The 22,045-nt window shown below is 35.8% G+C and overlaps 2 protein-coding genes across 2 annotated transcripts in view; one reads left to right on the top strand and one right to left on the bottom strand.

Annotated features, from left to right (window-relative positions):
- Positions 1-10,034: 10,034 nt before the first annotated feature.
- On the bottom strand, positions 10,035-13,022 carry LOC111556272 (U2 small nuclear ribonucleoprotein auxiliary factor 35 kDa subunit-related protein 2-like). The gene has a single exon (XM_045043752.1). The coding sequence runs from the start codon at positions 11,579-11,581 to the stop codon at positions 10,139-10,141; it is 1,443 nt and encodes a 480-aa protein (XP_044899687.1). The 5' UTR covers positions 11,582-13,022; the 3' UTR covers positions 10,035-10,138.
- Positions 10,748-22,045, top strand: part of ELAVL2 (ELAV like RNA binding protein 2) — a 201,205-nt gene continuing 189,907 nt past the window's right edge. The window contains exon 1 of the mRNA XM_019816051.3: positions 10,748-10,846. The gene's annotated coding sequence lies outside the window, so the exon portion shown is untranslated. The remainder of the gene's footprint in view (positions 10,847-22,045) is intronic.

Here is a 22,045-nt window from a genome sequence, read left to right as displayed (position 1 = left end):
TTACACTAACTCTAAGTATTCTCTTTAATTTGTATGCAAAAAGACCAAGATGCCTTGCAGTGCTCATTAGGTGGGAAGCTCTACCAATCACTCCCAACAATAATATCAAATGGTTTTTGTTTTTGTTTTCAGAGAGAAAGAACACAAGCAGGGGAGGGGCACAGAGAGGGAGAGAAAGAGAATTCCAAGCAGGATCCACACTGTCAGGGATGTGAGATCATGATCTGAGAGATCATGACCTGAGTGAAAACCAAGAATCAGATATTTAACCGACCAAGCCACCCAGTATGGGTGCTTTTTTTAAGTATATGAAAATGGTAAACATTGCTCAGAATATTTTGATAAATTAATAAGGTTCTATTTCATATCATTTAGCAATTATTTTCTAAGATATAATAACATTTCCTTTTAGAATCATTTGTCTATTTTTTACCTGTAAACCTCTTCCAGGGTAACAGTTGGTGTACAATCTTAACCACTTCCTTCCATGATTCAGTATGCAAAGCTCTCAAATCTATCACTATGGAAACTTCCTGGATCTTGTTTTTAAAGTTTATTTAATTATTTTTTAGTAATCTCTACACTTAACCTGGGACTTGAACTCATGACCAAGAGTCACTCATGATCAAGAGTCACTTGTTCTTCTGACTGAGCCAGCCAGGCAACCCCCACTTCCTACATCTTCTATAGCTTTTCTGATATTGTACAGCCTTCATGTAGTGCTTTTACAGTTACAGAAATTGTCTCACCAATTTTCCATTCTTTTTTTTTTTAATATAATTTATTGTCAACAGTGCGCTCTTGGCATCAGCAGATTCCCATGATTCATTGCTTTCATACAACACCTATGCTCACATGAAGCATTTCCTTATTTTACTACTAAGGAAACAGGTACCAAAAGATTAAGTGAGGGGCGCCTGGGTGGGTGAGTCGGTTAAGCTTCCAACTTTAGCTCAGGTCATGATCTCACAGTTATGAGTACAAGCCCAGCATTGGGCTCTTGCTGTCAACACAGAACCTGCTTCAGATCCTCTGTCTCCCTCTCTCTCTGCCCCTCCCCTGCTCATACTCTCTCAAAATAAATAAATTAATCTTTAAAAAAAAGATTAAGTGAAACCAAGATGTAAAAACACTAGTTACAGAATTCAGATTAGAACTCATCACTCACAGTTTCCATTTGTCCTGCTCAAATTAAACTTTAAGGATAATTGTTTCTACAAAGTCATTAGTTTCAAACAATGTTCCACAAATTCAGTGATGTTTTAGCTACACAATCTCAATCTGGAACAATGAAGATAAGTGCCACTATCTTTTAAAAGTTAACTTATAGGGGCACCTGGGTGGCTCAGTCGGTTGAGTGTCAGACTCTTGGTTTTGGCTCGGGTCATGATTTCATGGTCATGCCATCAGGCTCCACCCTGGGTATGGAGCCTGCTTGGGATTCTCTCACTCCCTCTTCCTCTCCCCCTCCCCTGATCCCTCTCTTTCTCTCTCTCTCTCAAAAAAAAATTGACTTATAAACATTAATTTATAAAATTAACAAAATACTAGATCATTTGAACAAGATCTTCTCTCAAATAAACTAATACATTAATGTAAAATTTACTAGTCCAAAAAGGACTATCTTACATTTCCATCATAAGTTCTTAAAATAATTTTAAGTATGGGAGGAAGGTTAAGTCTTGAAGAAAATACATAAAACAAATATTTGCCTTAGGTTTCTTCTTATTAGCAACCATTAGAAACCCACAGGGGGATCTTCCAAATCCCTATCCCATCATCCAAAGTACATATTTTAAACAATTCTTTAGATTCTTATGGATTTTTGTTCTTTTTCATGTCAAATAATTCATTCCTATATTAAGACTGACATTTTGAATCATAAGATATTTTTACCAAATAAAAAATTAAATGATTGAATATCTCAACATTTTCATTTTACAAATATAAAATGTAGATTTCAAAGATAGATTCAACAGTGGTTTTTGTGACTCTAAATGATATTTTCTTTCTGCTTTTTCAAAACAGGAAAAAAAAAATTAAGTGAGGGTTTGTATGGCATACAAGTGAACACAATTAAGGAAACCCTCATTGTTGTCTTCTGAATAGACTTGTCACATTACTATTCACAGCTTTGTCTAGTGACAGTGGAATATCAAAAAGATACTGAATAATATAGCAAAAATCTATTGTGCCACTGAGATCTAATCTTTGTCTGAATGTAATTGCCTTATTAAAAGATTTGCAAGCTTACTCTTTCTGTGATTCTAAAATAAGCCAAGAAAAACCATGCTGTAAAACTGCAACTGTAGTCTCTATGATATGACAACAGCATGTAAGTCAAACTGAAAATTAAAACCCTGTTCCGTGGTTCCCCAGCAATGGCATGGATACTTCTAGTCCTGCAATTATCCCTGGTGGTATGAATGGCATTTGGAAGACTTTCTTCCCGTGAACTTAGCTAAGAGTGCCTGAGGAACTGCTTATGTAAATACGAATATCTCATTTAGATTGTAATTTATGTTCCGGGCAGTGTCTGCTTCTTAGTACCTGTTCATTATAGCTAATAGATTCAGGATAAGCTCCTTTGTCTTTTTTCCCCACCCCCTTCCTCGAAACACTTTGCTCTAAGCCTTCCTAGGGGGAGAACAGTTTCACTGTTCAGTGGAAATAGATAAGTAATTGCACATACTGATGCCAATACCCTTACAAATTGTCAGCTTTAGTAAATAGTGTAAGTGGATGAATCTTCTTCATTTTTGTTTTGCCCTTCAGCCTATTCCTTTGTTATATATTGTAATGTTATACTTTTATGATTTTGTGAAAGGCATTGCTTCCCACCTCCCCCCACTCCCTTCACTCAGATACAATAATAAGACATAATACAAGCTCGACAGTAATAACAGCATTAATTCACTTCGATTATGGCCTCAAGTCCTTATTCTTAATAGAGAAATGAACAACAACCAATTTCATTCTCCTATAATATAACTATCTCATTTAGGAAACAGTAGCCACTTTAACACAACCCTTTCAGTAAGAGTAGATTGGGCAGGAAAAGGGGGCAAGAGCTGTTGATAGATGCATGTGCATTTGTGCAATGTGTAAGCCAGAAGAATTTTTTGTTTTTCATCCAGCCTTGATGGGTTTTTGCTATATATTCAATATGTATAAAATATGAATATATGTAAATTAGAGTTTTTCTTCAATATTCTCTTTGCGCTTCATTAGAATGAGAGTCATCTGTTCACATAATTGTGAACTTAAAACCACTTGTTTGCCAAAATGAAAGTATAAAGTTAAGTCTACTCAGAAACTATGATTCATCGCTATGATCACCATGAAACATCAATTTAACACTGAAAACTATATTTGAGATCATCTTTAAAACACAAATATTTGACATAACTAAATAAAATGGAATTCATTCCATGACCATATTAACAAAATTCCAAGAATAGAAGCTTATTTATAATAGTAAGCTTCTCCTTACAAAATCAAAATTTTGGTTAGCTCTTATGGAAATTAGGACAACATAACAATTATTAAAAGAACACTTTTTTTTTTGCAAATTATAGGTGCAAGAATTAAGAACACCCAAATATATTTGCACATAATTTTCATGGGCTCATTGACCTATGCCTTCACCTCTAAATCGTAATAATTTAAACATAATTATTGTTTCCTAATAGAAGGCCATTTCTTGAATGTTTTTCACTTCCTTTTTCCTTAAATCCTCACCAGATCTTCTGTTTAGAGTTTATATGGGAAGTTAGAAGACAGACACAGAAAATTAACATATATTAACAGTCTTATCATAAGTGAATGTCCAACTATTAGTGTTCTTGAAGAGGAATGAGGTAAATAAATGTTGCCTTACAGTAAGATTAATCCAAGTCTGTCGAGTATACAATATACAATTGTCCAGCTGAAGCAAAATTAATATGTCAAAACATTGGGCTTCTCACTTTATGCAATTCTGGCAAAACCATTTGTTCCTGCTCTTTCCAAAACCTCTTAGATTTGCAAGAATATAAGCAAAGAGGAATGTCCACCCCACTGTATCCCATAAGCAAATTAATCAAATTAAACACCCATTATCCTAGGGTATCTAAAGTTAGATGGACAATTCTGAGTGTAAAAGAGGGAGCTAGGAAATATTATACCCAGATGGCAAATGTAAATAAAAGTGTCTCATGAAAACCAGGAAGTATGGGTATTATATTCTACCCCCTATTCTCCCCATTTCTAGGGCAGAATGGGAGACAGACGGGGTGTTACTGATGTGTCTTTGCCAAAGACTTGACTGTTCCTGAGGACATCCTTTGGTAGTCAAAGGGGTTAACTGTACAGTTGTAACATTTTGGGATCTCAATTTTTCATCCGTAGAATGAAAGTGTTAGAATGGATAATTTCTAAGATCACTTTACCGTTCTAATATTCTAGGATTTCCCACATGAACCTCAAGTTCTGAATTGTTAGGAAGGAGAAAACACAGAAAATGTTTTGCCCCTTGTTTTAAATATGTTACTCATATATAAATATAGGAAAATATCACTTTTTTTTTCTAAAACATGAAGTCCGTGAGGGCCTGTTTTTAGAGATAAGTTTGGATGCTAACACCTTCAAGGGAAAACACTTCTTTTACGTAACTCTAAGAATAAAACAAAAATCAAAAAAATAAATTGTAAGTGATGCAAATATTGTCATAAACCCATGACATTTTTTAACACTTTGTAAGGCTAATACTGATCAAATAAATATTACATATAATATTTTCAGTCTTTTCAAATTATGCCCATATCGCTCCTCTTTTGTGTGTATCTCCTTACAGCCTCCTACAACTTCAGTGGAGATTATATTCTCTCTCTCCTTCCTGAAACAAATTACTTTAGTTTTGAGATATTGAATACTCATTTGCTTCTCACCAGACATGAATTTTTGTTCAGTTTCATAGATTCCTTACAATCAAGATCAGTTACATTAAAATTTTATTTGAAGACAATGACTTGAAGTAGATGTGCATGCTTCTTAAAATTAGATCATTAAAATACATCCAGTACAATCTCATGAACATCCATTACAAATTTTGCATTTGTTGATATCAGTTGGTGATATGTTTTCTACATGTTTTACTTTTAGTTTTAACTAACACAATAAAAGTTAGCCTAAGTATCCATAGAATTTGTGCAAAAGATACAAAATGCCTAACATCTCCATACAATATTTAGATTATTTTAGAAACCATTTATGAATCTAGCCATAATTTTTGGCTATAAAGAACTGGAAGATACGTTATATTTGTGGACATAACTTTAATGTAAGTATTTTTGGGAAATAATATTTCCATCACTATAATATGATATTATGATGTCCTAAATCTTTATTTTAAATTGGAAGATAACCCACTGAACATTTTCATTATTGTCACAGTCAATATGACAATAGTTATCCCACTGAAAAACTCTAATTCTCGTCCAATGTATTTAATGTATTGATGCCAAATGTAGATTTTTTATTAGTATTTCTTTGAAATGTAAACTACTAACTTATAAGTCCAATAACTAGTGTATTCTTCTTTGAAATTCCTGAGACACAATTTTTATACTGCATTTATATTATACCATGGCTCCCATTTACTTGTGTTTTATCAGAAACAAGTTTTTTGAATTATATGCTCATATGGTCTATAATGCAGTGACAATACAATCCAAGAAAAACTACTATTTAACTTTAAGCTTACCATAGGCATTAAATATTCTCTGACAAATCTTATAATGCATGTTGGTGCTGTCATAGAAATATCTAATAACTCATCTTGAGAAATCAATTTGGATTAGAAATGAATACCACGTACACATTTCTTAATTAACCTCTTGATACTTTCAACAATATTTTCACCTTTATGGTATTTTAAATGAAAGCTATGTATAGACTTCTACTAAAATAAGTTTTACTACAACTTTTTGTTTTATTTTGTCTTATAGTTCATTATAAAATTAACACATAACTATTAACATCTGTAAAACAGAGCAAAACAAAATGAATAAAATACATCCATTATCCCAACATCTAAAGACAGTTCTTACTACCCTTTGGTAATTTTCCTTACTGTCTTTATTCCATAGAATTTTTTTGTTTCTAATTTGACTGTATAAAACTGTGTATCCTGAATTGTGCATTTAACATTATACAATATTTCTTATAGTCATATAAACTATTCATGAATTTCCATTTGAATGACATTGTGAGAATTACATGAGATAAGGCATAGATAAAATCTAGTAGAGCTCATGATACATAGTAACTATATGTCAGAGTATGTCAGCTACCATCTCAACACTATATTTATTATTGTATAATATCCAACCATAAGGCTTTACCGTAATATACACGACCACCTAATTATTAAAAGATATTTAAATTCTTTATATTTTTAGCCTTGTAAATAATTCTGGATTTGACATATTTTATACAAATAGCTGTGCCCACATTTTATATTATTTTCTTAGGACAGATTTCCAGAATGGAATTACTGAATAAAATAGGACACCCATTGTCAATGGCTTTTAATCTACATCACCAAATGTTTTGCAGAGGGTTTTCCCAACTTCTACTCCCTCTAGCAATGTGTAAGGTTGGCCCTCTCACGGCACCCTTACTGATATTCAATATTCTCTTTATTTTTTTTCATGATACACACTCATCAAAGTTAATCATGTCCCTTACTATATATGTGTCTAATACCATATCATATTTTTATAATTTTTGATGAATGACATAATTTAAGAGTAACAGAAAAGGCATAATAATAATACAAAGAATTCTCCAATACCCTTTACCAGATTCCCTAAATCTTAGCATTTAGTCACTTTTGGTTCATTCTTTTTTCTTTCTCTCTCTGTCTATATGGATAGAATTATTTTCTGAAATGTGTAAGTTGTATAAATGACACTTACCTTTAAATAATTATTTTTATGTGAGCACAGTACAATTATCAATATCAGTAAGTTAACACTGACACAATAATAATGTCTAATCAACAGATTAGACTTTTACCTAAGCATTCGTGCTATCTTAAGATCGGTTTCTTTTTTGTGGTTTTTTCCTAGACTATAGGTCATCTTAACCTGCTTTTTGCATGGCTAGAAAATTTGTACACTAGACACTGTGGATAACACATTGTGGACACTGAATTTTGTTATCTTCATTTGAGAATATATTTGATTTTATTCTAGCGTAAAAGTTAACTTGGTGGGACTCAAATTCCAAACTGTCTTCCTTATGGTAAGCACCAGCCGAAATCTTTGCTCCCCTATTTAGCTTTTCTGACTTGATATCCACCAGATGCCTAGAGTTTTCCTCATGAATGCCCAGTTCAGGGATTAACCAAAGATTTGAGGAGAGATTATATATAGATTTAGACATATATATAGATTTAGACTCTATACCGTGGAGTACTTTTTTTATGAGATTAACCCCTTTCAATTTTGAGCTACTCGGAGGACCCCGAACTCCACACTTTGACACCACAAGCCAATACTTCTGTATCTCTTTACTCAAGCTGCAGAACACTGATGGACTAGGAAGGGTCCTCCTGGAAAACTCTATGTAAATGTGGATCTCATTCAACGCAGTTCTCTTCTTTCAAGGATCAAGTTTCTTTTAATACGTTTTCCTGCTTTAGTTAAACCTTGTGCCGTTTTATTTTTTTTAACTTAATTCACAGTTTACAATTGTTACCTGCAGGATTATTACAATACCAGATCCTTGGCTATTACCAGAACCAGAATTTAATAATTTTTGTAGTTTATATCAGAACACAACAGATTTAAAGCAATATTTCCCAAAGTGTGTTCTGTGGAACACAAGTAGTTCCCTGATGAACAATCAAGAGGTTGTTATGTGGTCAAATACCTAGGAACCCTGCCTAGTATTTCACCAACTATGCCTCTTAGATATTCATAACTGCGTAAGCATATTAAAGGATAGTCCAAGTCCTCAAGAGCATAAAACTATTAAACTTTAACACGGGTTTCATTGGTTTAATAAATATTTATTAAGTACATTTTAGTGTGTGTTTTTTTTCAGACATATTTCATTATGGAACTCTCTTTTCTTTTTTTTTTTTCAAAACTATCCCAAAACGTATCCCAAAACTATGTAACACACTTTAAAAATGCTGCCTTAATTGCATGGTCTTCACCTAGAATTTTATTTTTCTCTCCTGGAACTTCATTTCAAAACTTTTCTATTCCAGAAAACTGGTGTGTTACTCCATAAACACATCTCATTTGCTTTTGTTGTTTTTTTTTTCTACCTGCATGATTTTATTTAGGGCAATTATTTTATCAATGTATTTCCTCCCTAACTAGTAAATTTATATTTCTCAATTATTTTACCATGAAGGTCGATGCAGTTTTACTGCTTTTATTCAAACCAGAATGTCACTACAGACCTAGAACAGTCCATAAAATTTCTCTCAAAGATGTAGCATATATTGGCATGCAGAATAAAAATGACAACAGATTTACGACCTTTGTTGTTTGGTTATCTATTCCTGTGAGCCAAACTACCCCCAAAACTTAGTGTGTAAACAGTAACCATTTTATTTATATCTCACAATTTAGTGGGTCAAAAATTCAGGCAGGATTGGGTTGTCAACTTTTTCTTTTCTACATGGCATCAGCAGTTACTCTGGGACATTCAGCGAGCTTCTAGTCTGGTTTAGTAAGTTTTAGATGGCCTCACTCACTTCCCTAATACCTTGACCAGGATGGCTGAAAGGCTAGGCTCAGCAGGAACCTTCTGTATCTCCTGGAACCCCAGAGCCTCTCCAGGTGATGTCTTCCACTGAGAAGTAGTAAGTTTTCCACAGGGGTTCAGGGTTCTGAGAGGGGAGAGTGGAAACTATAATTCCTCTTTAAAAAAAAAAAAAGCAAGGCCCAGAAATAGTCAAAGGGTCCCTTCTCTCATATCTTACACCCTTTGTTAATGTAGTCATTGACCATCCCAGATTCAAAGCAAAGAGAACTAGACCCCACACTTGAGGGATTTCTATGAATTTGTGTTCATCTTTATTTAATCCACCATGCTATTCTCGTGGTAAAAAGCAGTAGACATTTTGGAGAAAGTGATATGAAAGAAAGAGAATTCTGTTCTATTCAAGAATTATATAGAGACAATAAGCTAGTACAAATTGCTAGCGTTAAAATATATAATTGAGGAAATTATCAGAGACACTGCAAACATCAAAAATATACAAGTATATCAGGAACAACTTCATACCAAAACATTTGAGTATTTAGACAAAAACGGAAAATTTCTAGAAACATGTAACTTATAAAACTGATTTAGGCAGAAATAGAATCATCTAGATAGTCAACTACTATTGAAGAAATTTAATCCAAATAAAAAATCTTGCCACATTTGAAAACTCCAAGCCCAAATGATACCACTAATGAAGAATTGCAAACATTCAAGGAGTAAATGTTCCAGTCATATACAAGTCTTCCAAAGAATATATGCATAGAAGTTATATGCCCTAAATCATTTTATGAGCTAGCATAATCTCATATATGATATGTTTATTAGGACTATCAGCCTATAATTGCCTTTTCTTGTGCTGTCCTTCTCAGCATGTCAGCAACTCTAGTTTGTCATGTAAATGTGTAAAAAATGTAAAATATAGCTCACATTACACATTCAGTATTAACTTGCATTATCAAAAATTAATTAAACATTAACATGTGTTAATGGATGATGATCAGTCCCTCTCAAGAAAAGAGACATAAATGATTGGATTCCACAGTCTTCTTTTTCTTTTAGATTTTCTGGATATAGCAAGGGGAAAAAAAGCTTTTAATGTTCGTTTTCTGTTTTCCTCTCTTTCTCCCTATCACTACTAAAGACAAATTTGTCATTCATTGCCCCTTTTAGATTCTCTTCCTTCCTTCTTTCCGATGAGACCCCCTTCTTCTCTGGACCTGTTCTTTTGTAATGCAAAAATACAAGAATGAGAGTGGGAGAGGGAAGAAGGTGAGTCCTTAGCTACAAAGGCTACATTTATTTCTTTAACAAAGAAGTAAGATCCCTCAGAGAAATTACAAGACGTGTAAGGTGTATTTCTTTTTTTTTTTTAAAGAACAAAATTGGATTTGGGACTCTGAGTACTTCTGTCTCTGCTACCTGACCTCTTCCCGACGGGACTCCTGGACCCGAAGGAACTGTGGCTGCGGCTGCCGCGGATCCGGCTGCGGTCCCTTTTTCTTCCTCTACTGCGTGAACTGTGCCTCTCGCGACTCTTTGACGTGTGTTTGTGAGACTTCTTCCCCCGGTGACTGCTTTTCCTTTTCCTCTCAGCTTCCCCACTTCTCTCGTAGGAATGCGATGGACTAGGGCTTCTCCGCCTCCCGGGCCTCCAGTAGTATCCGTCCTGGTGGCCCGTCCTCTCTCTCCTGTCCGAGCCATTGCCAAAGGAGGAGCCAGTCCGATCTGGAGACAGGAAGATGTCTCTATTAGCTTCCCAAAACTCATTGTTGGGATTTCGGAACACATGAAGAAAGTTGCAGTGTTTTCCTCTTGGACATTGTTGTATTTCAAATAAGCCACAAATTGCCATTTTCCATCGGGTCACGGGGCAGAATTCGCACCGAAGCTGCCGTCCTGCGTACCATCGTCCGTTAAACAGAGAAAGGGCGGCTTGGCATTCTTCTTCCGATTGATACTGAACGTACACGTTGCCCCTCAGGTGAGGTTCGAAGTTGCAGCTGACCTTGAACTGGATCACTTTCCCCACGCTCCTGAACTCGGGCAGCACGTCATCATAGAAGTCCAGGAATTGCTGGTAGGTTTCCTCTTCACTGTACTCGAGGCTCGCATCGGGGTCATAGTCATCCCGTCTGCACTGCTCCATTCCAAATGTCGTAAACATGCTTTTAATCAGAAGCGTGGGACTCGACGACGGGAAATTGTGTTTACGCAAACACCTGTCTCCAAATCTGCACGCTCCTGTTTTACCGTAGAACGGACAGTTAGCTCGATCTTTTTCCATTACCCTTAAGGCCGTGGGTGGTTCTGGGTTCTGCCATGTGGCACCATTTCCCAACTCGCTTTCAGCCTGCTCCAGCGTCTTCTGCGCAGCTTCCTCCCTTTCTCTCTTCTCCTGGAGCTTCTGCTGCTCCTCCTCTCCTCTCTCCTTTCTCTGCTGCTCTTCCCACTCTTCCTTCAACTTTCTCTCCTGTTCTTCCTGCCGTTTTCTAGCTGCCTCTTCCTTTTCCTTCTTGATTCGGAATTCTTCTTGCGCCTTCTGCTCCCGAAGCAGCCACGCCTCGTGTGATTTTTGCCTCTCGGTCTCCGACAGCATCTCTTCTTCTGGGTGTTGTTCTTCAATAAAAGCAGCCTCCTCCTCCTTCTGGGAGAGTCCTGAGTCTCTCCGTCGAGCGAGTTCCTGCCGCCGTTTCTTTCGTTTCTCCTTCTTCAGGGCGGCCCGGTACTTTTTGTGGCTTGGTTTCTCCGGAAACGGTAACTTCTCGGGCGCCGCCATCTTGCCAGGGCCAGTAACGTGTGTTTTAGAGAGCATGGCTTGGGAACACAACTTTGAGCCCCTTTTTTGTTCTACAGGTGCAAGTAAAGATTGAAATTACCTTTGAGTGACCATCGTAGTAGTAACTAACGTGACCGTGTTAGTCTTGGCATGCGTATGACACCCTTCAGAGAATGAGCGATAGAGAGTACTATCAAAGGCATGTTCCATTTTCCGAAAAAATATGAAAAGAAACAAATTACTCATTCAACCCAGATATCAGCTGGGGATTTCCCGTGCTTTTTACCTGAGCAAGCTTGTCTTGATCTGTTACAAAATATAAAACTCTTACAAAAATTCCAGCAAATTAGTGACGGGCTCGGGTTCTCAGACTCTTCGGCCACCGTGTTTCTTGCCACCGTGTGTATTATCTCTATAATGCATAGTTTAATCTGGACGTGAAACTCTACACCCTCACCAGTGTTAAACACACGCTACTAATAGCGTGGAGGATTAATGACTTTAGTAGATTTTACTGACTTGGAAGAGGAGGAAAGGAAAAGGCTTGTATCTCAGCAATTCAAACAATTTCCTGTGAAATATTAAATCTGAACTAGTTTTAATCATTCTGCCATCTTAGTGTTGTGAGTCCCAGGTTTTTCCGGATCGACTTGAACCCCTGTCCTCCTTTCTCTTTCCCTGTGTCTCATGTGGAGGACCTTTCCGTCTTCTGACAATGAAAATAATAACAGCTACCATCTATTGAGTATTTCACATATTTCAGGCACTGTACTATGTGTTTTACAGGTATCACTCCATTTATTCCTCAGAAAAATCCTAGGAACTATTAATATTATCAGCCTTTTTACAGACAAGAAACCAAAAGGTCTAGTAATTTTTCCAAGTTCACACAGCTAATAAGTAGTAGGCTGGGATTTGAACCAATACAATCTGATTCTAGAACTTCTTTAAACCGCTATAGTATATTACCTCCAACTATAATATATGACCTTGGCAACTGCCACACTCTTGCAACAAAATACAATTTATTGCATATGAGCTTTTCACCCAAAAAGTTCCTCACCATGAGAGGAATTCTGAGGCTAATTGCTAAGATGGAAAAATAATTTCTCTCTTTACACTTATACTTTTCAAGCTTGACCCAAATTTTGGCAGAGAGCAAGGATATTTTTGTTGCCAAACCAATCTGTAGAATCAAAGCATAATGATCTGCTTGGAAAACTAGGAAAAGACAAGAGGAAAAAGCAGAGGTACAGAGAGGATCCAAAATGATACCTGTACCCTAAAATGAGTTGGGTCCTAGGGGAACTGCTCTGGTTGCAAAGACAGAGCCATAGAGAGCTCCTGGGTGGCTCAGTCAATTAAGCATCTGACTCTTGGTTTTGGCTCAGGTCATGATCTCACAATCAGTTGGTTGTGAAATTGACACCGCATCAGGCTTTGTACTGGGAGTGGAGTCTGCTTGGGATTCTCTCTCTCACTCTCCCTCTGCCCCTCCCTCACTTGCTCCTGCTTGCACACTTTCTCTCCCTCTCTCAATCAATCAATAAGATAAAGCCATGTAAATAATGTTGTATCCTACATGTATAGCTTCGGTATTAGTCTGTTAAATGGAGTCAGAATCAGAAAATATAGGAAACAAACATTAATTAGGAATTAGATGAGCTGAATGGTAGAAAAGTATGAATTCATTGTTCAGTATAAAGCCTTATCCTAGAGACCAGCTGTGGGGAAGCAACCAGTAATATAAGATTGAAGACAGAAGTTAGTGCTATTGACTACATAGACACATAGTGGGGGCATTACTAAGGAGATCTGAGAACATTAGCCCCTGAACACGAGAGTCACATGGCATATGGAGGTACTTGTACCTGTCTGGGTTCTTAAAGAAACAGAACCAATACAAGACCATGATAGATTAGATAGATACATAGATATTGATATAGATTATTTACTGATTTTTATATTGTACACACATATACATACATACAAAGAAATTTTAAGGGATTGCCTTACACATTTCTGGGAGCTGGCTAGTCTGAGATTGGAAATCTGTAGGGCAGACCAGCAGGCTGGAAGCTCAGGCAGGATTTCTATATCATCATCTTGAGACAGAATTCCTTCTTGCCTGGGAAATGTCAGGTTCTGGTCTTAAGCCAGCTGACTGGAGGAAGTCCACTCACATTATCAAGGGCAATCTCCTTTACTTAATGTCAACAACTGTAGATGTTAAGTACATCTACAAAATACCTTCACTGCAACATTAGACTAATATTTAACCAAACAGCCAGGCACCATAGCCTAGCCAAATCAGCACGTAAAATTTTAGCCACCACAGTATTCTTTTGACGTGTTTGGTTTCTACATCTGGTTACGAGGGGAAAAATTCATGGATCAACCAGGGGATTTGCCTCGGTTCAAGAAAGACCCAGGACTGAGAGGAGAGAGCAAGACTGGTGTAAGAATAGTAGACTTTTCTTTGGAAAGCTAGTGAAAGGGGAGAGGCAACACAGACTAACTCAGATGATCATGACTTTTAAATATTAGGCTAAATAAGAATTACCTGTTTGTTTGGAAATGTGTTTAAAATTCAGATCCCTATGTTTTTGCTAGAATCTAACAATTGTCCCAAGTGATACTGATGCAAATTGCAGAAAGATAACACTTGAGGAAGAATTAGAGTTAATAACGATGTTCATCCACAGCTAAAAGAGAAAGTGAATTCCTAAACATAATACAATCTCAGTGAGAATAAGCTTCACCCACTGAAATGATAGAGTGACCAGCTAGACCTGAATCCTATCATCCCACAGAATGAAGATAGCTCCACAAAACAAAAGCAAATGATAGCCTAGATATGCCAAGCAAATTTAATTTCAAAATAGCCATTTTTGAATGTACAAATGGAATCAGAACAAGTCACAATTGAAAGCCAGTTCAGAATATGGCCTGTACCCTACTTCCCATCCCTACGCCTTTCATTTGTTTGTGGTAATAAAATTAGAGCATATCACAGAGAAAAAGAACAAAGTAACTGCAATGCTAAGTGAACAGTTTGTTCTCTACCCAGTTTTCCAAACTGCTGTTTATGAAAAAAACAACTGTATTCTTTTTGCCAAATGAGATGCTCACTAGTTTGAATGACTTACATAGGATATATTAGAATTCAAGCATACCAAAGACAAAGCTTCTGACAGAAGATGAGCTTGAAATAAAATTTTAATTGAATTACTGTTGGTAATAGAGAACGAAAAGTGGAGTCAAACTTTCATCTTATAAGACAAAGCACTATTATTATCATGTGTTTGAAACTGTTCTTGTAGCCATGCAAGGAGAATAAAAACCTCTCCCCCTTTGAACTTGATCTAATTCATAACTGCCATCCAAGGACCTCTAACCAGTTTCATATCATTTAGAATTATGGATTTCTAGAATCTTTGATTTACAAGTGGACCTGATATTAGATCCAGATATCCAAATCCCCTACACTACATATTGGCCAACAGCTTCCAGCATCTCTTTTCTAACAGTGGGAAAGTATTATCTCAGAAGTAATACCCCTGTATACTTAGCAATCTCAGTTTGAAAGTTTCTCCCTCCTGGGTGGCTCAGTCGGTTGAGCCTCCAACTTCCGCTCAGGTCATGATTTCACGGTTCTTGGGGTGGAGCCCCACACTGGGCTGTGTGCTGACAGCTTGGAGCCTGAAGTCTGCTTTAGATTCTGTCTCCTGATCGCTCTTTGCCCCTCCCCCACGCGTGCTCTGTTTCTCTCTCTCTCTCTCTCTCTCTCTCTCTCTCTCTCTCTCTCTCGGAAATAAACATTAAAAAACAATTAAAAAAATTTTTTTTAACGTTTATTTATTTTTGAGACAGAGAGAGACAGAGCATGAACGGGGGAGGGTCAGAGAGAGGGAGACACAGAATCTGAAACAGGCTCCAGGCTCTGAGCTCTCAGCACAGAGCCTGACGCGGGGCTCGAACTCATGGACCGCGAGATCATGACCTGAGCTGAAGTTGGCCGCCTTTACCAACTGAGCCAACCAGGTGCCCCAAAAAACAATTTTTTTAAGTTTCTCTCTTTGATGTGTTCTCTTTTCCTCTCCCTACTTTCCCTAAACACGCTTTTCTCCTCTCTGTCCTACTCCTTACCTCCCTACAAACAGAAATAGTGTCTCTCTCTCTCTCTCTCTCTCTCTCTCTCTCTCTCTCTCTCTCTCACACACACACACACACACACACACACACAGTGTCCCCCACACACTCTAATCCCCTGGGACCTTTAAAAACATTGGCCATAAGAAAGCACACAAGCAGGACTAGAAAATATACCTGATTTCCCCCAAAGTAATCCCTTACTTGGTTTAGAGCACTAATACTTTATTTAACACCTGGGAAATAAGGGACCTTCAATTTACTAATAACCTCAATCTTTAATCAGAAGTAAGATTAGAGCTATAACTATACAAGGCAAATGTTCTCAGGCATTATGAATTGTTCCATCAAAAATTCTTTACTCTTTATACTCAAGGCTTCTAAGAAGGTAGGAAGGATGAAATATAATTTGATATTAAACTGACGAGGAGGTAGATAAATCATTAGGAATGTGATTTCCGAACAGCCACATTACACAGCTCCTCATTGCAGAGGCAAACATTTCGCAACAGAACTTTTAATGACACTTTTCTTAAAAATGAATGCTCAGATTCTATACATTGTTAGTTCCACGAAAAAATGTGGCCTGGCAGTTAATCAAGGGTGCTTAGTGCCTTCTGTGCATGCAGTTAACACCTTAACACATCACAATAGATGGGTAAATTTTAGATAAGATTTAATTAATTATTTAAAAAATTTTGTACCCTGTATTTAAAAGTTATCAACTTGTAAAAATGAGTTCCTAAAATATGCTAATTTCACATATAATATGAAAATTTATTAAATTGTTTATGGCTCTGTTTATAGACATAAAAAGAACATTAATATTTAATTTTTTACAACCTGACACCCCATGAGGTTGGTAAAATAGCATTATTTACTGACATTTCTTTAAAAATTTACTGAAAACTAACATAACTACATCATAGTGCTCACAAGTCTATTTGTACAGACGCAATAGCAGAATAAAGTGAGTTTACATTGTATAAAGGAAATCTTGACCTAGCTAATGAGAAGAAAAATGAGTTGGAATTTTGTCTCTACTACTTACCAGCTATGTGACAATGTAGAACTTATTTAACTTCTCTGAATGTCAATCTCTTCATTTGTAAAACAGGCATAAATTATTATAATTGATATTAAGCTACCTTACAGCATTGTTGTAAAGATTACAAACATTTTACATGAACTAATAAACAGAATACTTGGTACGCAGTAAGGGTCAGTAAATCATAGCTATTGTCTTGTTGATGTTGTTTTACTGTTTTAAGTGACCAAAAGTCAAAAGAAAACAAGATTCAAAACAAAAGCAGACAGCTTAAATAGTTTCTACTGTGTTTATGCCAGTCTTTTGATTTTAGAACTTAAAACTATTGAAATAGCATATTAATATACAAATTTTTATATTTAGTGTGAGTTTCTAGAAAAATCTTCATGATAAATATTACAATTATTTAAAAAAATTTTTTTAACATTTATTCATTTTTGAGAGACAGAGAGACAGAGCACAAGTGGGGGAGGGGCAGAGAGAGCCAGAGACACAGAAACCAAAGCAGGCTGCAGACTCTGAGCTGTCAGCACAGAGCCCGACGTGGGGCTCCAACTCATGAACTGTGAGATCATGACCTGAGCTGAAGTCTGACGCTCAACCAACTGAGCCACCCAGGCGCCCTGAATTATTTTTAAATAAATATGAAAAAAAGAGGTGGGAATTACTACAATATGATTTAGATAAGAAAACTGGGCCTCAGGGAAGTCATTGCTTGGTCAGGATCACACAGCAAATGCATTAGAAAATCAGAATTTGAGGCAAGTTCTAAAACATGTTTTAATGTTTGGAGTGATAAAGTAATAAGGAAAATCCAAGCAAAAAAAATCAATCTATAAAATAGGAGTGGTTCAACCTGAGAACATGGACCAAGATTATATCAGCAAAGGTATTCTAAATTATTTAATCATTATCATATATCCCAAGCAAAAAAGATCATTTTTTTCCATTGACATTATGTTCATAAAACAATGAAATCAGATGTAGGAAATGTTAGTTAAGATATCTCTTTGAATGTCTTAAGTACTAATTAATTAAAGCTATCTCAATTATATGTTAAATAATTTTAATCAATATATATTATCTGTTCTTTAAAAAAATTTTTTTAATGTTTATTTTTGAGAGAAAGAGACAGAGTGCAAGTGGGGGAGGGGCAGGGAGAGAGGGAGACACAGAATCTGAAGTAGGCTCCGAGCTGTCAACGCAGAGCCTGATGCAGGGCTTAACTCAGGAACCACAAGATCATGACCTGAGCCGAAGTCAGATGCTTAACCAACTGAGCCACCCAAGTGTTCCTCTATATTATCTATTATTAAATATATTTATATAATATACACAATATATTTTCTATAATATATATAATCATTATGGTATATAAAATATATTGATTACTATCAATAATTTATTTTAAACATTTGTCAGAAATCCTGTAGAAGTAACATTTACACTTGGAAAAAGTCACGTAAGTCAGTATTCATTAAAGTATGCTCCACAGCCCAGTTTGTTCGTGAGTTGAATTATTAGTTTATGATACCTAATATAAACAGTTCCATTGCTAGCAATTTATCAAAAGGAATTATTTTCTCCCCTTAAATTCCAATCAGTAATTGAGTTTATGAGTGAGAATACTGCCAGAGGTGCCTGGGTGGCTCTGTCGATTGAGCGTCTGACTCTGGCTCAGGTCATGGTCTCGCAGTTCATGAGTTCAAGCCCCATGTCAGGCTCTGTGCTGTCAGTGCAGACCCCACTTCAGGATCCTCCATTCCCCTCTCCCTGTCCCTCCTCTGCTTGTGCTCTCTCTCAAAAATGAACATTTAAAAAGCAAAAAAAAAAAAAAACAAAAAAACAAAAAACTGCCAAACAGATGAGTTAGATGATCTGGCAAAAAAGAGTTTAATAAATGCTTGTTAGTTATTTGATCTGTCCATCAGAACTAAAGAAAACTACTATCAGCTTTGGTATATTTCAACTTCAGTATTTTTCCATGCATTTTAATTAGACAAGGCATCCAATGATAACAAGCAACAGTGATTATTATGTGAGAAAATGTCCATACTTTGTCGAGATGCATGCCAAAGTATGCTGAAACATACAAAGGTAAAATGACAATTTCTGGAATTTACTTTAAAATAATTCAGTACGTGGGGGCACCTGGGTGGCTCAGCCGGTTAAGGGTCCGACTTTGGCTCAGGTCATGATAACACAGTGTGTGAGTTTGAGCCCTGGATCAGGCTCTGTGCTGATAACTCAGAGCCTAGAGCCTGCTTCAGAGTCTGTGTTTCCCTCTCTCTCTCTGTCTCTCCCCAACTCGCACTGTCTCTCTCTCTAAAAAATAAACATTAAAATTCTAAAAATAATTCAGCACATGTATACATAAGGAGATGTTCACATATGTTCACCAAAAGGCATGTAAAAGAATGCTAATGGCAGCAATATTTTTAAAGCCAGAGACTGGAAACAATCCAAATGTTCAACAGTAAAATGGGTATATAATGGCCTATCCATACAACTGAATACCATACAACAAGAGCAAACTCCAGCAGGCTGCTACAGCATGGACGAATCTCATAAACATAATATTGAGGACATGAAGACAGACACAAAAGAGTCCATACTACATGATTTTATTTATACAAAATTCCAAAAATAGGCAAAACTAATTAATGATGATAGAGGTCATAATATCAGTTTCCCTTGAAGTTGGGAGTAATGACTAGAAGGGAGCATAAGAAGACTTTTGGGGATCTGCTGTTGTTCTGCTTCTTGATACAGATGCTCATAGGGTTATGTTCTTATGGTTCGTGCACTTTTCTGTAGTTTGTTATTCTTCAAGAAAAGCTTATATAAAATATTCCTACAAAGTAAAAATTATGAAGCAATCATGGTAGTCTTGATAACTGTTGAATTTGGATGAGTGGTACACAGAGATTCATTTTACTTTTCTTTCTACTTTTGTGTCTATTTGAAAATTTTCATATTTAAATGTAATCTAAAAAACACTGTATCATTAGGTGGGGACCTGAGAATTTAAAATTTGTGAACCCTTTAGCAATACAGATTCAAGAACTTAAGATATTGGTTTATAAATATACAGTACATTGAATCTTGTGAAAACTAATCAAGATTCTGCCCAAAATGCCCTTCCCCTACACACATAATAGCTTATTATTGAATTAAATTGTCACCTACTCCAGAGAAATTACCTAGCTAATACAAGAATAATCACATTGGACACCAACGTTTATTTTATTAAAGAGCCTGAAGAAATTAAACCAATTGCCAACACTAAGAAAGATGGACATCTTCCCTGGCACCCAAAGAAAATAGTTATGCTTAAGTGATTCTTATTAATGTGTATTATATATATTCTAAAGACTAGTTCTAAAAGATTTGGAGGAAAGATCTGAAAGGGAGGTAAAAAGAAAGGGTGAGTAACTTGAGAGCTGTAAACCTGCAATTTTCAGTAAAGCAACTTCAAATTTAGATGCAGTCAGAGTTGGACAAAATATTATTAGGCTATTGATTTAAGGAGGTAAAGAAAAATTTAGCCTACAAGGAATAGTACAATATTTCATTATGTCAACATGAAATCTCAAGAGTTTGCTGAATAGCACCTACTGGGTATGCATGGCCAACACTTTGTCTTTCAAATTAGGCCATTTTTATACCCACTATATGAAGAATGCTCTTTCTGAATGTGTTAGTAGTTAAGCTTTGCAAGCCTAAAAAGGTATTCTCATGGTATATGAAGAAATAATTGATTTCTCCCTCTTCTTTTACTTCTATGACTATGCTTTTTACATTATATATAATCAGAAAACTTGATGTCTGAGGTGAGGCTGGAAATTAACAATATAAGTATTGATTGATTTGCTTTTCGTTTTGTAACCATTTGCTAGATTATTCCTACTTTTTTTTAACCTAACTTGAAAAAAATGTTTTATAGCAACCAGTTATAACAGAAGTCAGTTTCTTTTTAAGCAAACTAGCACTGCTTGTTGCTTTTTTATGTTAAAGCTCAAAAGAATTCACACCTAGTCACAGAGTATATGAATTGTAGTTAATAAACCATTACTTTCTGTGAACATTAGGATTCTGGATTCCTACTATTATATATTCCTTAAATTAAAATTTTAAAAAGTCTCCCTCCATTCAGTACAAGTAAAATAGGCTTAACAGTAAGTAATTGCTGATCATTTTTGCCAGATATTTTTATTAGAATTGCATGGTAACCATTGAAATGGGTTTGTATTTTCTTCAGGAACATTAATTTTCGGATTAAATAAAATACATGGTCTTATTTTAAAGCAGGCTCATTTTATACAATAGACCAATTTTTTTAAATGAGCTACCCTACACTTAATGTCATTAGTAAACAATGCCTTTAGTCACACAGGAATACCAGGCTCATACATTTAAAACACTTCAGCATCTTGTTATGCCAGCTGAACCCCTACACAGTGATATAACCTAACAATAGCTACTTATATAACCAAATGAATATAGAAGACCAGATTTTCTAGCACAGATGCTGCCTCTTATTCACCCTCTCTAGGACAATGTCAAAATAGTGATCATTATCTGTATATGTTGAATCTCTATTTGCTATTTTTCTGAGATGCATGAGAAATTGCTTGTTATCCCATTCTTTCATAGAATTCCATGGAACATCTACCAACAGAGATTTTCTAGGAGATTTTCTAGGAGATCTAGAGCTTACTATTGTATGTCATAGCAGCTATCATAGGGTACATCTGCTATGCATGGGGGGTAACATTCTATAATGTTAACATCGTTCTATCATTAATATCATTAATAGCCAACAATTATTAAGCATTTACAAGGCAATGTGCTAAATCCTTCACGTGCTTAATCTCATTAAATACTCACAACAGCCCTGTGCTTAGATGCTATTTCCCTGTTTTTATTTCCCCATATTATCAGTAAAGAAACCAAGGCTCCAAAGAGATAAACAATGTGCTATTATACAGCTAGAAAATGACAAATTCAGGATTCAAACTAAGTCTATGTGACTCTAAACAGAAAATCACGTCAGACCAATTTATAGCTTTTTAAAATAGTGACTTCTAATTTTTTTCTTTCTTTATGCCTATCTTTCTCTAATGCTAAAGCCCCAGCATTTGCTGATAAACTGAGATATTGGCACTAACTACAACACAATTCAAGCATTTATGCAAGATATTTGTGATAAATGACCTATTTTCTTTATTTTAAACAACCATCAGATTGTGATGTTTTTTTAAGAGGTAAAATAATAAGTAATTACTATTGAGTATACG

Source organism: Felis catus, chromosome D4 (genome assembly GCF_018350175.1).
Source record: "Felis catus isolate Fca126 chromosome D4, F.catus_Fca126_mat1.0, whole genome shotgun sequence".
Taxonomy (NCBI): Eukaryota; Metazoa; Chordata; class Mammalia; order Carnivora; family Felidae; genus Felis; species Felis catus.
This window is presented reverse-complemented; position numbering and strand designations above follow the sequence as displayed.

Coding starts and splice junctions, on each gene's coding strand:
- LOC111556272 (XM_045043752.1), bottom strand. CDS start 11,581: ATGCTCTCTAAAACACACGTTACTGGCCCTGGCAAGATGGCGGCGCCC.